Source organism: Argopecten irradians, chromosome 5, assembly GCF_041381155.1.
Source record: "Argopecten irradians isolate NY chromosome 5, Ai_NY, whole genome shotgun sequence".
Lineage (NCBI taxonomy): Eukaryota > Metazoa > Mollusca > Bivalvia > Pectinida > Pectinidae > Argopecten > Argopecten irradians.
In genome coordinates this window covers 49,841,205-49,868,378 of record NC_091138.1, presented here as the reverse complement: position 1 = coordinate 49,868,378, position 27,174 = coordinate 49,841,205, and the positions used below count along the sequence as shown (strand labels likewise).

At 33.6% G+C, this 27,174-nt stretch overlaps 1 protein-coding gene across 1 annotated transcript in view; it reads left to right on the top strand.

Moving 5' to 3' along the window:
• The window catches only part of LOC138324474 (protein FAM13A-like), a 223,752-nt gene that overhangs the window by 31,776 nt on the left and 164,802 nt on the right, over nucleotides 1-27,174 (top strand). Inside the window, 5 exon segments of the mRNA XM_069269538.1 lie at nucleotides 5,257-5,452; nucleotides 6,543-6,752; nucleotides 14,467-14,650; nucleotides 16,367-16,490; nucleotides 17,258-17,356. Coding sequence (XP_069125639.1) covers nucleotides 5,257-5,452; nucleotides 6,543-6,752; nucleotides 14,467-14,650; nucleotides 16,367-16,490; nucleotides 17,258-17,356 — 813 coding nt within the window.

Genomic DNA, 27,174 nt, shown 5'->3' with positions numbered 1-27,174 from the left:
GTCCTCTCCCAGTGTGTGTGTGTGTGTGTTGTTACTGTCCTCTCCCAGTGGGTGTGTGTGTGTGTTTGTTACTGTGTCCTCTCCCAGTGTGTGTGTGTGCTGTCACTGTCCTCTCCCAGTGTGTGTGTGTGTGTTGTCACTGTCCTCTCCCAGTGTGTGTGTGTGTGCTGTCACTGTCCTCTCTCAGTGTGTGTGTGTGTGTTGTTACTGTCCTCTCTCAGTGTGTGTGTGTGTGTTGTTACTGTACTGTCCTCTCCCAGTGTGTGTGTGTGTGTTGTTACTGTCCTCTCTCAGTGTGTGTGTGTGTGTTGTCACTGTCCTCTCCCAGTGTGTGTGTGTGTTGTCACTGTCCTCTCCCAGTGTGTGTGTGTGTGTGTCACTGTCCTCTCCCAGTGTGTGTGTGTGTGTTGTCACTGTCCTCTCCCAGTGTGTGTGTGTGCTGTCACTGTCCTCTCCCAGTGTGTGTGTGTGTGTGTGTTGTTACTGTCCTCTCCCAGTGTGTGTGTGTGCTGTCACTGTCCTCTCCCAGTGTGTGTGTGTGTTGTTACTGTCCTCTTCCAGTGTGTGTGTGTGTTGTCACTGTCCTCTCCCAGTGTGTGTGTGTGTTGTCACTGTCCTCTCACAGTCCTCTCCCAGTGGGTGTGTGTGTTGTTACTGTCCTCTTCCAGTGTGTGTGTGTGTTGTCACTGTCCTCTCCCAGTGTGTGTGTGTGTTGTCACTGTCCTCTCTCAGTGTGTGTGTGTGTGTTGTTACTGTCCTCTCCCAGTGTGTGTGTGTGTGTTGTCACTGTCCTCTCCCAGTGTGTGTGTGTGCTGTCACTGTCCTCTTCCAGTTTGTGTGTGTGCTGTCACTGTCCTCTCTCCTAATTAGCTGGCTAGTCTACCATTATATATGATAGTAATTTAGTAAACCACTCGTCCTAAAAAATTGAAAATTGTGTAAAATATCAGTTTTACGCATGCTTTCTTGAAATGTTTATAAATATTGCATATTGATTGGCTGCTCAGATTTCTGCTGAAAGACGTTTAATTTGCATACATGCACGTACATATTGTCTTTTAATTCATGATTTAAAAAGGAAGCAAAGCTTTTCAATTGTCTTCTGCATGAAAACTTTTTTTATAAGCTAGCAACTGCATGAATAGATATTTCGAGTTCATTTTGTGGAATCTAAAAAAAAATTAATATTGATAGCACCATGTTTAACCATATAAGAGGAAGCACTCAACATATCTCCGCAGTAATAGTGTACAGACATAACAACAGGCTTTAGTGAAACTTGGGCAAGGCTATATTTGGTAGATTATCAGTGATATCAATATAGTTTTCCTAATATATAACTTGTATCTAGATTAAGGATAGAAGTCTCCTGATAGCTGATCAAATAGGATTCATGATTGACTAGCCAGGTTCTGTATCAGTAAATATCACAAGATAGATAATTCTGAAATAGCAGATCTGGCTATCTATATAACAAGGAAATTATAGCTAAATAAATACACTGTCTGGACCCTATAAGCTTTATAATATCAGTGTTGTGTTGTATATCAGTGTGTGTAGAATCACTGCTATCGTAAGATAATCATATACTGGTATTTATGTCGGAGATTACACAAGCCTATTTATTAAATGTTATATGGCGTTTTATAGCATCCACTGCAAACAATTGTTTCTGTTCATATTGTTAATGTCATAAGAATTGCACATGAAGGTTGGGGGACTCAAGCCATATAGAATATAGCCTGTAAGTTATATATCTATGTACTTGTACAGTTCACACAGGGCTGAGGTCTGTCATCTCACAGTAAATGTCTCCTCTGTAAGTTATATATCTATGTACTTGTACAGTTCACACAGGGCTAAGGTCTGCCATCTCACAGTAAATGTCTCCTCTGTAAGTTATATATCTATGTACTTGTACAGTTCACACAGGGCTGAGGTCTGTCATCTCACAGTAAATGTCTCCTCTGTAAGTTATATATCTATGTACTTGTACAGTTCACACAGGGCTGAGGTCTGTCATCTCACAGTAAATGTCTCCTCTGTAAGTTATATATCTATGTACTTGTACAGTTCACACAGGGCTAAGGTCTGCCATCTCACAGTAAATGTCTCCTCTGTAAGATTTATATCTATGTACTTGTACAGTTCACACAGGGCTAAGGTCTGCCATCTCACAGTATATGTCTCCTCTGTAAGATTTATATCTATGTACTTGTACAGTTCACACAGGGCTAAGGTCTGCCATCTCACAGTAAATGTCTCCTCTGTAAGTTATATATCTATGTACTTGTACAGTTCACACAGGGCTAAGGTCTGCCATCTCACAGTATATGTCTCCTCTGTAAGTTATATATCTATGTACTTGTACAGTTCACACAGGGCTGAGGTCTGTCATCTCACAGTAAATGTCTCCTCTGTAAGTTATATATCTATGTAATTGTACAGTTCACACAGGGCTAAGGTCTGCCATCTCACAGTAAATGTCTCCTCTGTAAGTTATATATCTATGTACTTGTACAGTTCACACAGGGCTGAGGTCTGCCATCTCACAGTAAATGTCTCCTCTGTAAGTTATATATCTATGTACTTGTACAGTTCACACAGGGCTAAGGTCTGTCATCTCACAGTAAATGTCTCCTCTGTAAGTTATATATCTATGTACTTGTACAGTTCACACCGGGCTAAGGTCTGCCATCTCACAGTAAATGTCTCCTCTGTAAGTTATATATCTATGTACTTGTACAGTTCACACAGGACTAAGGTCTGCCATCTCACAGTATATGTCTCCTCTGTAAGTTATATATCTATGTACTTGTACAGTTCACACAGGGCTAAGGTCTGCCATCTCACAGTAAATGTCTCCTCTGTAAGTTATATATCTATGTACTTGTACAGTTCACACAGGGCTAAGGTCTGCCATCTCACAGTAAATGTCTCCTCTGTAAGTTATATATCTATGTACTTGTACAGTTCACACAGGGCTAAGGTCTGTCATCTCACAGTAAATGTCTCCTCTGTAAGTTATATATCTATGTACTTGTACAGTTCACACAGGGCTAAGGTCTGCCATCTCACAGTAAATGTCTCCTCTGTAAGTTATATATCTATGTACTTGTACAGTTCACACAGGGCTGAGGTCTGTCATCTCACAGTAAATGTCTCCTCTGTAAGTTATATATCTATGTACTTGTACAGTTCACACAGGGCTAAGGTCTGCCATCTCACAGTAAATGTCTTCCTCTGTAAGTTATATATCTATGTACTTGTACAGTTCACACAGGGCTGAGGTCTGTCATCTCACAGTAAATGTCTCCTCTGTAAGTTATATATCTATGTACTTGTACAGTTCACACAGGGCTAAGGTCTGCCATATCTCACAGTAAATGTCTCCTCTGTAAGTTATATATCTATGTACTTGTACAGTTCACACAGGGCTAAGGTCTGCCATCTCACAGTATATGTCTCCTCTGTAAGTTATATATCTATGTACTTGTACAGTTCACACAGGGCTAAGGTCTGCCATCTCACAGTATATGTCTCCTCTGTAAGTTATATATCTATGTACTTGTACAGTTCACACAGGGCTAAGGTCTGCCATCTCACAGTATATGTCTCCTCTGTAAGTTATATATCTATGTACTTGTACAGTTCACACAGGGCTAAGGTCTGCCATCTCACAGTAAATGTCTCCTCTATAATCTTTTAAATGGTCTGTCATACTTTGCTCTATTTTGTGTGCATACTTAAAAAATTATCTCTGGAATTAAATAGCCATAGGCTCAAAGATAAGTTCAGCAGGGTGTTTTTCTGTGTATTGCTTTGCCATAGGACTTTATAATGCCTTATGAGTATAAATCCAAGATTAAATGTGTTTTTAACGCATTTAACATGTAAACACTTCAACAACATAGTTATTTACTGTTGTTATTAAATGTATGTCTATAAAATATCAAATGTACCTGGTGCCTTACAATGGCATACTGCAGTGAGATAGCACTATAAAAGTTATCACAAGGAGACACAACACAAATATACCACAGCCTCGCATACAATGTCTGGGGAATTGTTAATGACTTAACAGACTCATTTATTGCTTGCGTGCGTGCGTGCGTTTAAAGAATTGCATTGTTTATATATGTAAAAAGAGCACTTATAATGCAATGGTAGCATCCTTATAGGGTTTGGATTTGAAATTGTACAAATGATAGGGCTGACCCCCAGGGCCTTAGACGGCAATAGATGCGAGGTCAAAAAGGTCAATTAGGCTACTACTTTCATATAAATTACTTTGTCTCTGAACCTATGTATTGGATAGCATATTTGTATGGTATCAATAGCATCATTGTATGGTTGTGATTCAAAATTAAACTTTGGGAGTCAATTTTGCTTATTTTTCCAATTGTCAGAGTCTTGTGATAATTACTAACAAAAAAAACAGGTGAGCGATACAGGCCCTCTGGGCCTCTTGTTTATATGTGTCTTTATTGAGGTCCTTAAGGTTATTTATATGTATCTTTATTGAGGTCCTTAAGGTTATTTATATGTGTCTTTATTGAGGCCCTTAAGGTACACCTGACTTGTACTTGGTACACATGACTTTTTACTTAATGTCCGTCACTATCCATGGGAGATGGATGGCACACGTGTTTTGTTGTTGGTTTTTTGTTTGTTTATTGTTTTATTATTTCATGGTCGACAGACAGCTGCGACTGGCCTCCGGCCTTGGCCTTGAGCCTCTCATTAACATATAGGTCTGGCCTGCTGACATTTCTAACTCATTTCACTTGATCATAATGGTTCTACCAAACCAGGAGGTGGTATGTTTGACCCTGTATTTAGTGTGAGAGCTTTTGTGAAAAGTTATGTAGTCAGGTGGTAAAGTTTACCTTTGTCCTTTGTAGAATGGTCAGGCAATGTAGCGGGATGTCCTATATTAATGTCAGTAGAAACTCAGTGTCTTGGTATCTAGATAATTATATAGAGATAACTGTTGTTTCACAGACTAACAGACAGAACACCGATGGTTCTATGGAGATAATTATAGTATTGAGATACTGTTCACAGACTAATAGACAGAACACCGATGGTTCTATGGAGATAATTATAGTATTGAGATACTGTTCACAGACTAACAGACTGAACACCGATGGTTCTATGGAGATAATTACAGTATTGAGATACTGTTCACAGACTAACAGACTGAACACCGATGGTTCCATGGAGATAATTATAGTTTTGAGATACTGTTCACAGACTAACAGACTGAACACCGATGGTTCCATGGAGAAGGTTAGAAAGTTGCTGCAAAGTCCGGGGACTAGGAGGAAAATTACGTCCAATGCCCGTAAGACATTTGGAGTTGCCCTGGATGAGCTTGTTCAGCTGGCTCCCGCAGGATCAACTGTGCCCTTCCTTGTAACCCGGGTGTGTGAGCATATCCAGAGTAAAGGTGAGCAACAGCAAATATTGCATGATTGTAAAAGTCTACTAAATGTAGGATGTTATCTTTTCTATTCTTCCTCACTGACTTTGTTCCTCCTAATATGGCCGGGTGAGTGCCTTGTACATTGTCTTAACTGGTAGCATGCTTTAGTGAGATAGCACTACTGTATAGGGGTTCGCGGGGGTTTTATTTTCACTATATTCTTGGTTCCACCGAAATCCTGGAATTCTAAACACCAGCGAAATATTTAGCACAACGCTGAGAAGTATCGTTATCATTACATAAAGCACAACAATTTCTAGTTACTGTGGGTGGGGTAATAACGGCGATAGTGGTGTCCATATGCCCAGTTTACCATGTTTTAACCATGTGTCAAGAGACATTATTACTGTGTATGTACGTGTTTATTCCTAGACAATTGCCTGTCGACTAAGTAAAAACAAGCAAAGATCATGTAAAGCCAACAATTTATTGATAAAATCTCACTACATACATTATTACGATCTGTCTTGTAGTAGCAGTTCAACTTCAGTGAATTCTTTCGAGTGAACTTACTGGCGCATGACGACAGTGTACACACAAAGCAAGATTAAAAACACACGTGTTGACAAGCGTAGTTCTGTTTCAAAGTTGATTTATCCCCTTTTCAAATGTTAATGTACAATGTAAAGAAGCTTGAATAATACTGACTTAAAACAATGTCAATGTACAAGCTATCCGCGAAATATCTGAAGCAGGTGCATCACGAAATTAAACCCCTGCGAATATGTTCAGTAAGCAAAAACACGAAATATTTACCCTGCAAATTTAAAGCGCTATACAGTATAAAAAGAACAGGAGCGGACCCACTATTACAAAGAGACACATGAGTATACTGCAGCCTCCCGAAACATAGACATTCACATACACATGACATGAGTATACTGCAGCCTCCCGAAACATAGACATTCACATACACATGACATGAGTATACTGCAGCCTCCCGAAACATAGACGTTCACATACACATTACATTATATACAGAGGAGGCTGTCCATAGATGACCTTATTTAGGACAAACATCTTTTTCTGTAGAATATTTTTTTCTGTGTTTCAGGCTTTAATCATGAGGGTATTTTCCGTATTAATGGAAGTGCCCGAGTCGTGGAGAAACTACGTGCCAGTTTTGACAGCCAGGGAAATGCTGACCTGGAAGATGACAATGACATTATGGCCATCGCTGGCCTATTGAAACTGTTTCTCCGAGAGTTACCTGATGCTGTAATACCCTCATCACTCACAAAGCAATTTGTTAGCATTCAGGAAGGTGTGTAAAACAGAGAAATCAATCACAAATATATTTTAATACAGTCAAGACTGTCTTAAGTGACTTTCCAAGGGACCATCACAAAAAGGTCACATAAGAAAGGGAGTCACTTAAGGCAGTCCAAGTTCATCACTGTACAAAAACCTGTCTTTAAATTGTCTGTAAATTTATTCTTTATTATAAATATATCAATTACCTGATTTTTTAAAAGATAAATCAAATATAATAATAATAAAAAATAAAACAAAAATGAAAAATTATTTGATTTTTTTTTAATTAAAAATCATTTAGATCTAGTTATAAATTACAAGCAGACATGCATTGATGTTTGGTTTTAAACTTTGTTCAAGAAAAAAATTCTCTCTGGAGGGGGTGTAATTTTGGGTTAAAAATATCATTTTTTTGCGATAAAAAAAAATATTTGTGTGTCATGGTTTTTCAGGCTTGAAAAAAATACAAAAATCACACTTGTCCGAAAACAATCATTGCAAAACGATTGCAGATGTGTAAATAAAAAACATTACTACTGTACAGTAGAGGTAACATTTTAAAACCTTAGCTTTATTTTGCTGAATTTTACAAATCTACTGTACACTGCTACCAATGGCGGCCATTACAGAAGCCCAAGTCGTGTGCATTTGTTTTTACAAGAATTTTTGGTGTTATGAGAAATGTTTGAAGAAAATATAGGGTTTCTGACTTTGGGATGGCAGTTATAATGATTGTTTACTCATATCAAAGAACAAAATTATGTTTGGCCGTAAATGCTATGTACAAAACAAGAAGAGGGTCACCCAAGCCAAGCCATAGGATGATACGGTAGGCAAAATAAAACATGCCGGTTTCTTTAACGTGTTTCGTTATTAATTGTCAATGTTTACCCTTGTTTAGTATTGAGAAATATCTGTATGAGATCTAGCCTATTTAATAGTTTAAGGCAAAGTTTTGTGGAAAAAACCGATCTTTCATGATCCGTCAAAACTGGTTACACAGTAATGTACTCTTATCGTAGTCAACAGTCAATGTTTTGTTCGATGTTCACACCTCTTTCTCAATCATAATTATGGCCCCAGGCGAATGAAAAGTCGTTCAAGACAGACTTTTAATGATGTGTGGGTTGTAAAAATATGGTCCCTTGTCACGTAAGACTGGGAGTCGCTGAAAACAGACCCATGCCATTATATAGCAAAATACGTTGGGGGGGGTGTCTCAAGTAAGGTCACATAAGACAGGGAGTCATACAGGGGGTCACTCAGACAGTCTCGACAGTATGTCTCCATATATGGTTATTATGTCTAAATCGATGGTTAATATGTCTAGATTGATGGTTAATATGTCAAAATTGATGGTCAAAATGTCTAGATTGATAGTTGATATGTCTAGATTGATAGTTGATATGTCTAAATTGATAGTTGATATGTCTAAATTGATGGTAAATATGTTTAGATTGATGGTTAATATGTCTAAATTGATGGTTAATATGTCTAGATTGATGGTTGATATTTCTAGATTGATAGTTGATATGTCTAGATTGATAGTTGATATGTCTAGATTGATAGTTGATATGTCTAGATTGATAGTTGATATGTCTAAATTGATGGTAAATATGTCTAGATTGATGGTTAATATGTCTAGATTGATAGTTGATATGTCTAGATTGATAGTTGATATATCTAGATTGATGGTTGATATGTCTAGTTGATGGTAAATATGTCTAGGTTGATAGTTGATATGTTTAAATTGATGGTTAATATGTCTAGATTGATAGTTAATATGTCTAGATTGATAGTTGATATATCTAGATTGATGGTTGATATGTCTAGATTGATGGTTGATATGTCTAGATTGATAGTTTATATGTCTAGATTGATAGTTGATATGTCTAGATTGATGGTTGATATGTCTAGATTGATAGTTTATATGTCTAGATTGATAGTTGATATGTCTAGATTGATGGTTGATATGTCTAGTTGATGGTAAATATGTCTAGGTTGATAGTTGATATGTTTAAATTGATGGTTAATATGTCTAAATTGATAGTTGATATGTCTAAATTGATGGTAAATATGTTTAGATTGATGGTTAATATGTCTAAATTGATGGTTAATATGTCTAGATTGATGGTTGATATTTCTAGATTGATAGTTGATATGTCTAGATTGATAGTTGATATGTCTAGATTGATAGTTGATATGTCTAAATTGATGGTAAATATGTCTAGATTGATGCTTAATATGTTTAAATTGATGGTTAATATGTCTAGATTGATAGTTAATATGTCTAGATTGATAGTTGATATATCTAGATTGATGGTTGATATGTCTAGATTGATGGTTGATATGTCTAGATTGATAGTTTATATGTCTAGATTGATAGTTGATATGTCTAGATTGATGGTTGATATGTCTAGTTGATGGTAAATATGTCTAGGTTGATAGTTGATATGTTTAAATTGATGGTTAATATGTCTAGATTGATAGTTGATATATCTAGATTGATAGTTGATATATCTAGATTGATGGTTGATATGTCTAGATTGATAGTTTATATGTCTAGATTGATAGTTAATATGTCTAGATTGATAGTTGATATGTCTAGATTGATAGTTGATATGTCTAAATTGATGGTTGATATGTCTAGATTGATAGTTAATATGTCTAGGTTGATAGTTGATATGTCTAAATTGATAGTTAATATGTCTAGATTGATAGTTAATATGTCTAGATTGATAGTTAATATGTCTAGATTGATGGTTGATATGTCTAGATTGATAGTTTATATGTCTAGATTGATAGTTAATATGTCGAAATTGATGGTTAATATGTCTAGATTGATAGTTGATATGTCTAAATTGATAGTTAATATGTCTAGATTGATGGTTAATATGTCTAGATTGATAGTTGATATGTCTAAATTGATGGTTAATATGTCTAAATTGATAGTTAATATGTCTAAATTGATAGTTAATATGTCTAGATTGATAGTTGATTTGTCTAAATTGATGGTTGATATGTCTAGATTGATAGTTGATATGTCTAAATTGATGGTTAATATGTCTAAATTGATAGTTAATATGTCTAAATTGATGGTTAATATGTCTAGATTGATAGTTGATATGTCTAAATTGATGGTTAATATGTCTAAATTGATAGTTAATATGTCTAAATTGATAGTTAATATGTCTAGATTGATAGTTGATTTGTCTAAATTGATGGTTAATATGTCTAGATTGATAGTTGATTTGTCTAAATTGATGGTTAATATGTCTAAATTGATAGTTAATATGTCTAAATTGATGGTTAATATGTCTAGATTGATAGTTGATTTGTCTAAATTGATGGTTAATATGTCTAGATTGATAGTTGATATGTCTAGATTGATAGTAAATATGTCTAGATTGATGGTTAATATGTCTAGATTGATAGTAAATATGTCTAAATTAATGGTTAATATGTCTAGATTGATAGTTGATATGTCTAGTTGATGGTTAATATGTCTAGATTGATAGTTGATATGTCTAAATTGATGCTTAATATGTCTAGATTGATGGTTGATATGTCTAGATTGATGGTTAATATGTCTAGATTGATAGTTAATATGTCTAAATTGATGGTTAATATGTCTAGATTGATAGTTGATATGTCTAGTTGATGGTTAATATGTGTAGGTTGATAGTTGATATGTCTAAATTGATGCTTAATATGTCTAGATTGATGGTTGATATGTCTAGATTGATAGTTGATATGTCTAAATTGATGGTTAATATGTCTAGATTGATGGTTGATATGTCTAGATTGATAGTTGATATGTCTAAATTGATGGTTGATATGTCAAGTTGATGGTTAATATGTCTAGATTGATAGTTGATATGTCTAAATTGATGGTTAATATGTGTAGGTTGATAGTTGATATGTCTAGTTGATGGTTAATATCTCTAGGTTGATAGTTGATATGTCTAGTTGATGGTTAATATGTCTAGGTTGATAGTTGATATGTCTAAATTGATGGTTGATATGTCTAGATTGATAGTTGATATGTCTTCTAGATTGATAATTGATATGTCTAGATTGATAGTTGATATGTCTAAATTGATGGTTAATATGTCTAGATTGATAGCTAATATGTCTAAATTGATGGTTAATATGTCTAGATTGATAGTTGATATGTCTAGTTGATGGTTAATATGTGTAGGTTGATAGTTGATATGTCTAAATTGATGGTTAATATGTGTAGGTTGATAGTTGATGTCTAAATTGATGGTTTATATGTCTAGATTGATAGTTGATATATCTAGATTGATAGTTAATATGTGTAGTTTGATAGTTGATATGTCTAAATTGATGCTTAATATGTCTAGATTGATGGTTGATATGTCTAGATTGATAGTTAATATGTCTAGATTGATGGTTAATATGTCTAGATTGATAGTTGATATGTCTAAATTGATGGTTAATATGTGTAGGTTGATAGTTGATATGTCTAGTTGATGGTTAATATCTCTAGGTTGATAGTTGATATGTCTAGTTGATGGTTAATATGTCTAGGTTGATAGTTGATATGTCTAAATTGATGGTTGATATGTCTAGATTGATAGTTGATATGTCTTCTAGATTGATAATTGATATGTCTAGATTGATAGTTGATATGTCTAAATTGATGGTTAATATGTCTAGATTGATAGCTAATATGTCTAAATTGATGGTTAATATGTCTAGATTGATAGTTGATATGTCTAGTTGATGGTTAATATGTGTAGGTTGATAGTTGATATGTCTAAATTGATGGTTAATATGTGTAGGTTGATAGTTGATATGTCTAAATTGATGGTTTATATGTCTAGATTGATAGTTGATATATCTAGATTGATAGTTAATATGTGTAGTTTGATAGTTGATATGTCTAAATTGATGCTTAATATGTCTAGATTGATGGTTGATATGTCTAGATTGATAGTTAATATGTCTAGATTGATGGTTAATATGTCTAGATTGATAGTTGATATGTCTAAATTGATGGTTAATATGTGTAGGTTGATAGTTGATATGTCTAGTTGATGGTTAATATCTCTAGGTTGATAGTTGATATGTCTAGTTGATGGTTAATATGTCTAGGTTGATAGTTGATATGTCTAAATTGATGGTTGATATGTCTAGATTGATAGTTGATATGTCTTCTAGATTGATAATTGATATGTCTAGATTGATAGTTGATATGTCTAAATTGATGGTTAATATGTCTAGATTGATAGCTAATATGTCTAAATTGATGGTTAATATGTCTAGATTGATAGTTGATATGTCTAGTTGATGGTTAATATGTGTAGGTTGATAGTTGATATGTCTAAATTGATGGTTAATATGTGTAGGTTGATAGTTGATATGTCTAAATTGATGGTTTATATGTCTAGATTGATAGTTGATATATCTAGATTGATAGTTAATATGTGTAGTTTGATAGTTGATATGTCTAAATTGATGCTTAATATGTCTAGATTGATGGTTGATATGTCTAGATTGATAGTTAATATGTCTAGATTGATGGTTAATATGTCTAGATTGATAGTTGATATGTCTAAATTGATAGTTAATATGTGTAGTTTGATAGTTGATATGTCTAGATTGATGGTTGATATGTCTAGATTGATGGTTAATATATCTAAATTGATGGTTAATATGTCTAAATTGATGCTTAATATGTCTAGATTGATGGTTGATATGTCTAGATTGATAGTTGGTATGTCTAAATTGATGGTTAATATGTCTAGATTGATGGTTGATATGTCTAGATTGATAGTTGATATGTCTAAATTGATGGTTGATATGTCAAGTTGATGGTTAATATGTCTAGATTGATAGTTGATATGTCTAAATTGATGGTTAATATGTGTAGGTTGATAGTTGATAAGTCTAGTTGATGGTTAATATGTCTAGGTTGATAGTTGATATGTCTAAATTGAAGGTTAATATGTCTAGATTGATAGTTGATATGTCAAGTTGATGGTTAATATGTCTAGATTGATAATTGATATGTCTAAATTGATGGTTAATATGTCTAGATTGATAGTTGATATGCCTTTTAGATTGATAGTTAATATGTCTAAATTGATGGTTAATATGTCTAAATTGATAGTTGATATGTCTAGATTGATAGTAAATATGTCTAGATTGATGGTTAATATGTCTAGATTGATAGTTGATATATCTAGATTGATAGTTGATATGTCTAGATTGATAGTTGATATGTCTAAATTGATGGTTGATATGTCTAAATTGATGGTTAATATGTCTAAATTGATGGTTAATATGTCTAGATTGATAGTTGATATGTCTAGATTGATAGTAAATATGTCTAATTCATCTACTGTTGTGTGTGACATTAATTCCTCTACTATTGAATGTGACCTTGACATTAATTCCTCTACCATTGTATGTGACCTTGACATTAATTCCTCCACCATTGAATGTGAACTTGACATTAATTCCTCTACCATTGTATGTGACCTTGACATTAATTCCTCTACCATTGAATGTGAACTTGACATTAATTCCTCTACCATTGTATGTGATGCTGACCTTGACATTAATTCCTCCACCATTGAATGTGACCTTGACATTAAATCCTCGACCCTTGTGTGTGACCTTGACATTAATTCCTCTACCATTGTATGTGGTGACCTTGACATTAATTCCTCTACCATTGAATGTGAACTTGACAATAATTCCTCTACCATTGTATGTGACCTTGACATTAATTCCTCTACCATTGAATGTGAACTTGACATTAATCCTCTCCATTGATTGAACTTACATTAATTACTCCATGACCTTGACATTAATTCCTCTACCATTGTATGTGACCTTGACATTAATTCCTCTACCATTGAATGTGACCTTGACATTAATTCCTCTACCATTGAATGTGAACTTGACATTAATTCCTCTACCATTGTATGTGACCTTGACATTAATTCCTCTACCATTGAATGTGAACTTGACATTAATTCCTCTACCATTGTATGTGACCTTGACATTAATTCCTTCACCATTGAATGTGACCTTGACATTAATTCCTCGACCCATGTGTGTGACCTTGACATTAATTCCTGTACCATTGAATGTGACCTTGACATTAATTCCTCTACCATTGTATGTGACCTTGACATTAATTCCTCTACCATTGTATGTGACCTTGACATTAATTCCTCCACCATTGAATGTGACCTTGACATTAATTCCTCGACCTGTGTGTGTGACCTTGACATTAATTCCTCCACCATTGAATGTGACCTTGACATTAATTCCTCGATATGTGTGTGTGACCTTGACATTAATTCCTCTACCATTATATGTGACCTTGACATTAATTCCTCCACCCATGTGTGTGACCTTGACGTTAATCCCTCCACCCATGTGTGTGACCTTGACGTTAATTCCTCCACTCATGTGTGTGACCTTGACATTAATTCCTCCACCCATGTGTGTGACCTTGACATTAATTCCTCCACCCATGTGTGTGACCTTGACATCAATTCCTCCACCCATGTGTGTGACCTTGACATTAATTCCTCCACTCATGTGTGTGGCCTTGACTTTAATTCCTCCACTCATGTGTGTGACCTTGACATTAAATCCTCTACCCATGTGTGTGACCTTGACATTAATTCCTCCACCCATGTGTGTGACCTTGACATTCACTTTTTTCGTTCTCTTTACAGCATGTATGAATGATACATCTTCCTGTATCTACAAATTAAAGATGGCCGTCCTAAACCTACCTAAGGAGAATTATAATCTTCTCAAGTACATCATGAGTTTTTTGGTGGTGGTAGCTTCACATGAGAAACAGAACAAGATGAGTCCTATGGCTTTGGCCATTGTGTTTGGACCAAATCTGTTTAAGTAGGTATATTTAGCCATCATGATGGTGGGCTATTCAAATCGCCCTGCATCCGTGGTCCGTCGTCCGGCGTCCGTCTTCCGTCGTCCGTCCATAAACAATGCTTGTTATCACTATTTCTTAAAAACTGCTGCAGGGATTTTGTTCAAACTTCACATGGAGGGTCCCCTTGGTCCATATTTGTGCCATACAGATTTTGAGGCTGATCGGAAAAACAAGATGGCCGCCAGGCAGCCATCTTTGATTTTGGCAGTTGAAGTTTGTTATCGATATTTCTTGAGAACTACTGAAGGGATTTTGTTCAAACTTCACATGGAGGTTACCCTTGGTCCCTAGTTGTGCCATACAGATTTTGAGGCTTTTCCGAAAAACAGGATGGCCGCCAGGCAGCCATCTTTGATTTTGGCAGTTGAAGTTTGTTATCGATATTTCTTGAGAACTACTGAAGGGATTTTGTTCAAACTTCACATGGAGGTTACCCTTGGTCCCTATTTGTGCCATACAGATTTTGCGGCTGATCGGAAAAACAAGATGGCCGCCAGGCAGCCATCTTTGATTTTGGCAGTTGAAGTTTGTTATCGATATTTCTTGAGAACTACTGAAGGAATTTTGTTCAAACTTCACATGGAGGTTACCCTTGGTCCCTATTTGTGCCATACAGATTTTAAGGCTGATAGGAAAAACAAGATGGCCGCCAGGCGGCCATCTTGGATTTTGATAGTTAAGGTTTGATATCCCCTTTTCTCAAAAAGCGCTGAAGGGATATTTCTCAAATTTAATATGTAAGTTCCCCTAGGGCCCTTGTTGTGCATATTGCATTTTTGGACCAATCGGTGAACAAGATGGCCGCCAGGCCGCCATCTTGGATTTCGATAGTTAAAGTTTGTTATGGCTATTTCTCAGATAGTAATGAAGGGATCTGTCTCAAATTTCATATGTAGGTTCCTCTAGGGACTTAGTTGTGCATATTGCATTTTGGGACCGATCGGTTAACAAGATGGCCGCCAGGCAGCCATCTTGGATTTTGTTATTCAAAGTTTGTTATCGCTATTTTTCAGAAAGTACTGAAGGGATCTGTCTCAAAGTTCATATGTAGGTTCCCCTAGGGCCCTAGTTGTGCATATTGTGATTTGAGACCGATCGGTCAACAAGATGGCCGCCAAGGAGCCATCTTGGATTTTGATAGTTGAAGTTTGTTACCGCTATTTCTCAAAAGGTACTGAAGCGATCTGTCTCAAATTTTATATGTTGTATGTTTGAAAAAGTTTAAAAAGTAGAGAAAAGATCCATCTTTCCTTTGTCAGATATAGATCATTCTTTGGTGGGCGCCAAGATCCCTCTGGGATCTCTTGTTTTAAATATTCATATTGTTAAACGAAATCAAAATCATTAATTTTTACATACTGGACATAAAACATACTTAGTTTGGTTCCTTTCTTTATACAACATCAAATTTAATCTCATAGAATTTGTGCAATGATGATTTTGCACAATCAAAAATAATTAATATATTAAACTATAGAGGTGGATTTTTTTTCTTTGTCATGCAGTGTTCAAATTGTTAGTGGTATGCCAGTTTTAACGATGTGAAATATTCATGGAGATTAAGAAATCAAAATAAATGAAAATTAATTTCCATGATAATACTTTCACAGTATTGTTTGTCTCGTTTTACTATAAATTAAAACATGATACCTAATGAGTATGCTATCGATCAGGTGTGGAATGGGAGTTGTGGGCCTGAAGGACCAAGGAACAGTTAACCAGATTGTCTACAAGTTCATCTTTCATTACAACGCCATCTTTAAGCTGGAACATGAGAACAGTCCTGAGGATTTCTGGGTAAGGCCATCCCTGTATAGATGTGATAGCTTCCTAGTGATAGCGCAGGATTTTGTGATTGTCAGCCATATTGTAGACTTGTGTTATATTTACTACTATGTGTTCAGATACAATCAAATTGTGATGCATGATGCTGTAAACTTAGTTGGTTTTACGTGCCATTGAATTCCGCATATTTTATGGGTGGTAAAAATCAGCGAAAAATAAATATCTGTGAAAAAGATTAAAATACAAGTACGATAGTGTGATTAGATTACTATGAAATTATACAAACACATAAAAACACATTTGTAGGTTTGTAGGACTTCAAATGTTTCAAAGTTATAGGTGGATGTTTGTTTTTGTGTTTGCAAATTGTCGTGTAGGTGAGACAAAAATGTTTCTTAGGCTGTCATCTCTGTCCTGGCACAGCAACATTGTCTTGTAGCCTATAACACTGTTAATGTTTAACTCGGGCATAAATATGACCTTGTATACATAATGATATGATATAGGACTGTTGTTTAGGTTTTTGAGCTAGTCTGCTACTTATCACTTATGTTTTCTAGCTACATTCTGTTATTGCATATTACAGAGTTATCTGTCCTTGCAGGTAGATATAAATTGTAACATTACATATTCGTGAACATAATATGTTTTTCGGTGAAGACAATGTAAGATTCCCTCACAAGTTAATAATGTCATAATTGATACCTACCAACAGGAGCCAATAACTCTGGCTAAAAAAACAGAATAGTGACACTTAAGTGTATATTTATACCCAACAGCTACACAGGAGAAAACAGAAAACTCCCCCACCACGCCCTCCCCCTCCCAAGCTTCAGGTCGTGGACGTAGAGGCGCGACCCATGGCTACACCCAGAAAGGTAGGCGTCCACACCGCCATGGGGATGGCTGCTATCACCTTCCTCTTTCTCAAAATCTTAGTAATGCATTTATTCAGGAACAAGCCCATACTGAATAAGTCACAATATAGGCCTACATACCTGATGATATAACTCTAATATCTCTGATTCAAAAATAAACTTAATTGGCTTATAAAAATGATAAAAATGCTTAATTTCTGGGTTTTTAGGTCACCTGAGACGAAGTCTCAAGTGACCTATTCTAATCGCCTTTTGTCCGTCGTCGTCCGTCGTGCGTCGTGCGTCGTCCGTCGTCCGTCATCCGTCGTCCGTCGTGCGTCGTATGTCCGTAAACAATTTACATTTTCGACTTCTTCTCCAAAACTGCTGAAGCAATTTCAATGAAATTTTGCACAAACCTTCTAAGGCATAAGGCCAATCAAAATTGTGAATTATATGGTCCCCAACCCCCAGGGGGCTGTGGGAGGGGCAAAAAGGGGTAAAATTGAGTAAAATTTCAAAAATCTTCTTCTCTACTCACAGATGTGGTAGAATCAAATACTCTTCATAGATAGAAAAGTGTTAAGGTCCTTTACAAAAATTGTGAATTATATGACCCTGGGGTCTCTAGTTTCCCCCTGGGGAGGGGGTTAAGTTTACTATACTTTATATTGAGAAAACACTTTTTTGCGCATTATTTGGTCATTTGTAATAGGAAATGAGTCAAATGTTGTCAGAATTATCAGTATGAGATGGCCATTTAATCCTATTAACAAATTTTCTATGACTGACCCCCAGGGGCCTTAGGGGTGGGGTCAAAAGGGGTCAAATAGGCTAAAACTTCAAAAATCTTCTTCTGAAATTCTGGAAATGGTAGAAACAAATACTTTTCATAAATGGAAAGGTCTTAAGGTCCTTTACAAAAATTGTGAATTATATGACCCTGGGGTCTCACGTTTCCCCCTGGGGAGGGGGTTAAGTTTACTATAGTTTATATAGGGAAAACACATTTATGAGCATTTTTTGCTAAATTTTCTTTGGAAACGAGTCAAACTTGGTTAGAATTATTAGCCTGAGATAGCATTTTAATATCATATCCACATTGGTTCTGGCCGACCCCCTGGGGGCAGAGGGGCGGGGCTAAAAAAGGGTCAAATAGGCTAAAACTTCAAAAATCTTCTTCTTCTGAAATTCTGGAAATGGTAGAAACAAATACTTTTCATAAATAGAAAGGTCTTAAGGTCCTTTACAAAAATTGTGAATTATATGACCTTGGGGTCTCACATTTCCCCCTGGGGAGGGGGTCAAGTTTACTATAGTTTATGTAGGGAAAACACATTTATGAGCATTTTTTGCTCAATTTTCATTTGAAACGAGTCAAACTTGGTTAGAATTATTAGCCTGAGATAGCATTTTAATATCATATCCATGATTGGTCCAGGCCGACCCCCTGGGGGCAGAGGGGCGGAGCCAAAAAAGGTCAAATAGGCTAAAACTTCAAAAATATTCTTTTAAAATTCTGGAAATGGTATAATCAAATACACTTTATAGATAAAAAGGTCTTAAAGTTTGTTTATAAAAATTGTAAATTATATGACCCTGGGATCTCCTGTTTCCCCTTGGGGAGGGGGTTAAGTTTACTGTAGTTTATATAGGAAAAAACACATTAATGAGCATTTTTTGCTGAATTTTCATAGGAAATGAGTCAAACTTGGTTAGAATTATTAGCCTGAGATAGCATTTTAATATATCTACATTGGTCCTGGCCAACCCCCTGGGGGTAGAGGGGCGGGGGGGCAAAAAGGGTCAAATAGGAATCAGAAAAAATAAAATAAATGTACCTGAAAAAGCATACATAGATGTCAGAAGATAATGTACCTGAAATAGCATACATAGGTGTCAGAAAATAATTTACCCGAAAGATCATACATAGATGTCAGAAAATAATGTACCCGAAAAAGCATACATAGCTGTCAGAAAATAATGTACTCAAAAGTGCATACATAGATGTCAGAGAATAATGTACCCGAAAAAGCATACATAAATGTCGGAAAATAATGTATTCAAAAAGCATACATAGGTGTACTCAAAATAGCATACATAATTGTCAAAAAATAAGTTACTTAAAAAGCATAGCATACATAGATGTCAGAAAATAATGTACTCAAAATAATAACATAGATGTCAGAAAATAATGTACCACAAAATAGCATACATAGATGTCAGAAAATAATGTCCCCGAAAAAGCATACATAGATGTCAGAAATTAATGTACTCACAATAATAACATAGATGTCAGAAAATAATGTACTCAAAGTAATTACATAGATGAGAAAATAATGTACTCAAAAAAGCATACATAGATGTCAGAAAATAATGTACTCAAAATAATAACATAGATGTCAGAAAATAATGTACTCAAAAGAGCATACATGGATGTCAGAAAATAATGTCCCCAAAAAAGCATACATAGATGTCGGAAAATATTGTACTCACAATAATAACATAGATGTCAGAAATTAATGTACTCTACAATAGCATACATAGATGTCAGAAAATAATAAACTCAAAGTAATTACATAGATGAGAAAATAATGTACTCAAAAAGCATACATAGATGACAGAAAATATATGTACCGAAATAGCATACATAGGTGTCAGAAAATAATGTACCCGAAATAGCATACATAGATGTCAGAATTAAAAATGATGTACCCAAAATAGCATACATAGATGTCAGAAAATAATGAACTCAAAATAATTACATAGATGTCAGAAAATAATATACTCAAAATAGCATACATAGATGTCAGAAAATAATGTACTCAAAATAGCATACATAGATGTCAGAAAGTAATGTACTCAAAATAATTACATAGATGTCAGAAAATAATGAACTCAAAATAGAATACAGATGTCAGAAAATAATGTACTCAAAATAGCATACATAGATGTCAGATAATAATGTACTCAAAATAGCATACATAGATTTCAGAAAATAATGTACTCAAAATAAGCATACATAAATGTCAGAAAATAATGTACTCAAAATAGCATACCTAGATGTCAGAAAATAATGTACCTGAAATAGCAGACAAAGATGTTTGAAAAATAATGTACTCAAAATAGCATACATAGATGTCAGAAAATAATATACTGAAAATAGCATACATAGATGTCAGCAGATGTCAGAAAATAATGTACTCAAAATAGCATACATAGATGTCAGAAAATAATGTACCCGAAATAGCATACAAAGATGTCAGAAAATAATGTACTCAAAAGTGCATACATGGATGTCAGAAAATAATGTACCTGAAAAAGCATACATAGATGCCGGAAAATAATGTATTCAAAAGATAGCATATGTACTCAAAATAGCATACATAGATGTCAGAAAATAATGTACTCAAAATAATTACATAGATGTCAGAAAATAATATACTCAAAATAGCATACATAGATGACAGAAAATAATGTACTCGAAAATAGCATACATAGGTGTCAGATAATTAATGTACCCGAAATAGCATACATAGATGTCAGAAAAAAAATGATGTACCCAAAATAGCATACATAGATGTCAGAAAATAATGAACTCAAATAATACATTGAATTTACATACAAGATGTCAGAAAATAATGTACTCAAAATAATTACATAGATGTCAGAAAATAATGAACTCAAAATAGAATACAGATGTCAGAAAATAATGTACTCAAAATAGCATACATAGATGTCAGAAAATGTACTCAAAATAGCATACATAGATGTCAGAAAATAATGTACTCAAAATAGCATACATGGATGTCAGAAAATAATGTACCTGAAAAAGCATACATAGATGCGGAAAATAATGTATTCAAAATAGCATATGTACTCAAAATAGCATACATAGATGTCAGAAAATAATGTACTCAAAATAATTACATAGATGTCAGAAAATAATATACTCAAAATAGCATACATAGATGACAGAAAAATAATGTACCGAAATAGCATACATAGGTGTCAGATAATTAATGTACCCGAAATAGCATACATAGATGTCAGAAATAAAAATGATGTACCCAAAATAGCATACATAGATGTCAGAAAATAATGAACTCAAAATAATTACATAGATGTCAGAAAGTAATGTACTCAAAATAATTACATAGATGTCAGAAAATAATGAACTCAAAATAGAATAGAGATGTCAGAAAATAATGTACTCAAAATAGCATACATAGATGTCAGATAATAATGTACTCAAAATAGCATACATAGATTTCAGAAAATAATGTACTCAAAATAGCATACATAAATGTCAGAAAATAATGTACTCAAAATAGCATACCTAGATGTCAGAAAATAATGTACCTGAAATAGCAGACAAAGAGGTTTGAAAATAATGTACTCAAAATAGCATACATAGATGTCAGAAAATAATATGCTCAAAATAGCATACATAGATGTCAGCAGATGTCAGAAAATAATGTACTCAAAATAGCATACATAGATGTCAGAAAATAATGTACCCGAAAATAGCATACAAAGATGTCAGAAAATAATGTAACTCAAAAGTGCATACATGGATGTCAGAATATAATGTACTCAAATGTACATGATGTCAGAAAAAGCATACATAGATGCCGGAAAATAATGTATTCAAAAAGCATATGTACTCAAAATAGCATACATAATTGACAAAAAATAATTTACTTCAAATAGCATACATAGATGTCAGAAAATAACGTACTCAAAATGATAACATAGATGTCAGAAAATAATGTACCGAAAAAGCATACATAGATGTTGGAAAATAATGTACTCAAAATTGCATACAAAGATGTCAGAAAATAATGTATTCAAAATAGCATATGTACTCAAAATAGCATACATAGATGTCAGAAAATAATGTACTCAAAATAATTACATAGATGTCAGAAAATAATATACTCAAAATAGCATACATAGATGACAGAAAATAATGTACCGAAATAGCATACATAGGTGTCAGATTATTAATGTACCCGAAATAGCATACATAGATGTCAGAAATAAAAATGATGTACCCAAAATAGCATACATAGATATCAGAAAGTAATGAACTCAAAATAATTACATAGATGTCAGAAAATAATGTACTCAAAATAGCATACATAGATGTCAGATAATAATGTACTCAAAATAGCATACATAGATTTCAGAAAATAATGTACTCAAAATAGCATACATAAATGTCAGAAAATAATGTACTCAAAATAGCATACCTAGATGTCAGAAAATAATGTACCTGAAATAGCAGACAAAGAGGTTTGAAAATAATGTACTCAAAATAGCATACATAGATGTCAGAAAATGATATACTGAAAATAGCATACATAGATGTCAGCAGATGTCAGAAAATAATGTACTCAAAATAGCATACATAGATGTCAGAAAATAATGTACCCGAAATAGCATACAAAGGTGTCAGAAAATAATGTACTCAAAAGTGCATACATGGATGTCAGAAAATAATGTACCCGAAAAAGCATACATAGATGCCGGAAAATAATGTATTCAAAAAGCATATGTACTCAAAATAGCATACATAATTGTCAAAAATTAATTTACTTCAAATAGCATACATAGATGTCAAAAAATAATGTACTCAAAATAATAACATAGATGTCAGAAAATAATGTACCGAAAAAGCATACATAGATGTCGGAAAATAATGTACTCAAAATTGCATACAAAGATGTCAGAAAATAATGTATTCAAAATAGCATAAGTACTCAAAATAGCATACATAGATGTCAGAAAATAATGTACTCAAAATAATTACATAGATGTCAGAAAATAATATACTCAAAATAGCATACATAGATGACAGAAAATAACGTACCGAAATAGCATACATAGGTGTCAGATAATTAATGTACCCGAAATAGCATACATAGATGTCAGATAATTAATGTACCCGAAATAGCATACAAAGATGTCAGAAATAAAAATGATGTACCCAAAATAGCATACATAGATGTCAGAAAATAATGAACTCAAAATAATTACATAGATGTCAGAAAATAATGTACTCAAAATAGCATACATAGATGTCAGAAAATAATGTACTCAAAATAGCATACATAGATGTCAGAAAGTAATGTACTCAAAATAATTACATAGATGTCAGAAATAAATGAACTCAAAATAGAATAGAGATGTCAGAAAATAATGTACTCAAAATAGCATACATAGATTTCAGAAAATAATGTACTCAAAATAGCATACATAAATGTCAGAAAATAATGTACTCAAAGTTGCATACAAAGATGTCAGAAAATAATGTATTCAAAATAGCATATGTACTCAAAATAGCATACATAGATGTCAGAAAATAATGTACTCAAAATAATTACATAGATGTCAGAAAATAATATACTCAACATAGCATACATAGATGACAGAAAATAATGTACCGAAATAGCATACATAGGTGTCAGATAATTAATGTACCCGAAATAGCATACATAGATGTCAGAAAATGATGTACCCAAAATAGCATACATAGATGTCAGAAAATAATGAACTCAAAATAGCATACATAGATGTCAGAAAGTAATGTACTCAAAATAATTACATAGATGTCTGAAAATAATGAACTCAAAATAGAATAGAGATGTCAGAAAATAATGTACTTAAAATAGCATACATAGATGTCAGATAATAATGTACTCAAAATAACATACATAGATGTCAGAAAATAATGTACTCAAAATAGCATACATACATGTCAGAAAATAATGTACTCAAAATAGCATACCTAGATGTCAGAAAATAATGTACCTGAAATAGCAGACAAAGTGGTTTGAAAATAATGTACTCAAAATAGCATACATAGATGTCAGAAAATGATGTACCCAAAATAGCATACATAGATGTCAGAAAATAATGAACTCAAGATAGCATACATAGATGTCAGAAAGTAATGTACTCAAAATAATTACATAGATGTCAGAAAATAATGAACTCAAAATAGAATAGAAATGTCAGAAAATAATGTACTCAAAATAGCATACATAGATGTCAGATAATAATGTACTCAAAATAGCATACATAGATGTCAGAAAATAATGTACTCAAAATAGCATACATAGATGTCAGAAAATAATGTACTCAAAATAGCATACCTAGATGTCAGAAAATAATGTACCTGAAATAGCAGACAAAGAGGTTTGAAAATAATGTACTCAAAATAGCATACCTAGATGTCAGAAAATAATGTACCTGAAATAGCAGACAAAGAGGTTTGAAAATAATGTACTCAAAATAGCATACATAGATGTCAGAAAGTAATGTACTCAAAATAATTACATAGATGTCAGAAAATAATGAACTCAAAATAGAATAGAAATGTCAGAAAATAATGTACTCAAAATAGCATACATAGATGTCAGAAAATAATGTACTCAAAATAGCATACATAGATGTCAGAAAATAATGTACTCAAAATAGCATACATAGATGTCAGAAAATAATGTACTCAAAATAGCATACATAGATGTCAGAAAATAATGTACTCAAAATAGCATACATAGATGTCAGAAAATAATGTACTCAAAATAGCATACATAGATGTCAGAAAATAATGTACCCGAAATAGCATACATAGATGTCAGAAAATAATGTACTCAAAAGTGCATACATGGATGTCAGAAAATAATGTACCCGAAAAAGCATACATAGATGCCGGAAAATAATGTATTCAAAAAGCATATGTACTCAAAATAGCATACATAATTGTCAAAAAATAATTTACTTCAAATAGCATACATAGATGTCAGAAAATAATGTACTCAAAATAATAACATAGATGTCAGAAAATAATGTACCGAAAAAGCATACATAGATGTCGGAAAATAATGTACTCAAAATTGCATACAAAGATGTCAGAAAATAATGTATTCAAAATAGCATATGTACTCAAAATAGCATACATAGATGTCAGAAAATAATGTACTCAAAATAATTACATAGATGTCAGAAAATAATATACTCAAAATAGCATACATAGATGACAGAAAATAATGTACCGAAATAGCATACATAGATGTCAGAAAGTAATGTACTCAAAATAGCATACATAGATGTCAGAAAATGATGTACCCAAAATAGCATACATAGATGTCAGAAAATAATGAACTCAAAATAATAACATAGATGTCAGAAAATAATGTACTCAAAATAGCATACATAGATGTCAGAAAATAATGTACTCAAAATAGCATACATAGATGTCAGAAAGTAATGTACTCAAAATAATTACATAGATGTCAGAAAATAATGTACTCAAAATAGCATACCTAGATGTCAGAAAATAATTTACCTGAAATAGCAGACAAAGAGATTTGAAAATAATGTTCTCAAAATAGCAAACATAGATGTCAGAAAGTAATGTACTCAAAATAGCATACATAGATGTCAGAAAATGATGTACCTAAAATAGCATACATAGATGTCAGAAAATAATGAACTCAAAATAATTACATAGATGTCAGAAAATAATGTACTCAAAATAGCATACATAGATGTCAGATAATTATGTACTCAAAATAGCATACATAGATGTCAGAAAATAATGTACTCAAAATAGCATACATAGATGTCAGAAAATAATGTACTCAAAATAGCATACATAGATCTCAGAAAATAATGTACTCAAAATAACATTACATAAATGTTCCAAACATAGCACAGGTAAAATAACTTTTTTAGCCCATACAATATATAGGTATATTCACAGCAGATGTAATTGAATTATTCCCACTATGTTTTCCAGCCAGTTTGTACTATAACTTCAAGTAATCATCTCAAAAACCAATCTTGTTAAAGACCATCAGATTTGTGGCATATCACTGTACAACAGTCTGTAGATCTCCTGTAAACTAAGATATATCTCACTCAGATGTAAATCTCCTCTAAACTAAGGTATATCTCACTCAACTGTAGATATCCAGTAAACTAAGGTATATCTCACTCAACTGTAGATCTCCTGTAAACTAAGGTATATCTCACTCAACTGTAGATCTCCTGTAAACTAAGGTATATCTCACTCAGTCTGTAGATCTCCTGTAAACTAAGGTATATCTCACTCAACTGTAAATCTCCTGTAAACTAAGATATATCTCACTCAACTGTAAATCTCCTGTAAACTAAGGTATATCTCACTCAACTGTAGATCTCATGTAAACTAAGGTATATCTCACTCAACTGTAAATCTTCTGTAAACTAAGGTATATCTCACTCAACTGTAGATCTCCTGTAAACTAAGGTATATCTCACGCACCTGTACATCTCTGTAAACTAAGGTATATCTCACTCAACTGTAAATCTCCTGTAAACTAAGGTATATCTCACTCAGCTGTAAATCTTCTGTAAACTATGGTATATCTCACTCAACTGTAGATCTCCTGTAAACTAAGGTATATCTCATGCACCTGTACATCTCCTGTAAACTAAGGTATATCTCACTCAACTGTAAATCTCCTGTAAACTAAGGTATATCTCACTCAGCTGTAAATCTCCTGTAAACTAAGGTATATCTCCCTCAACTATAGATCTCCTGTAAACTAAGGTATATCTCACTCAGCTGTAGATCTCTTCTAAACTAGGGTATATCTCACTCAGCTGTAGATCTCCTGTAAACTAAGGTATATCTCGCTCAACTATAGATCTCCTGTAAACTAAGGTATATCTCACTCAACTATAGATCTCCTGTAAACTAAGGTATATCTCACTCAGCTGTAGATCTCTTCTAAACTAGGGTATATCTCACTCAGCTGTAGATCTCCTGTAAACTAAGGTATATC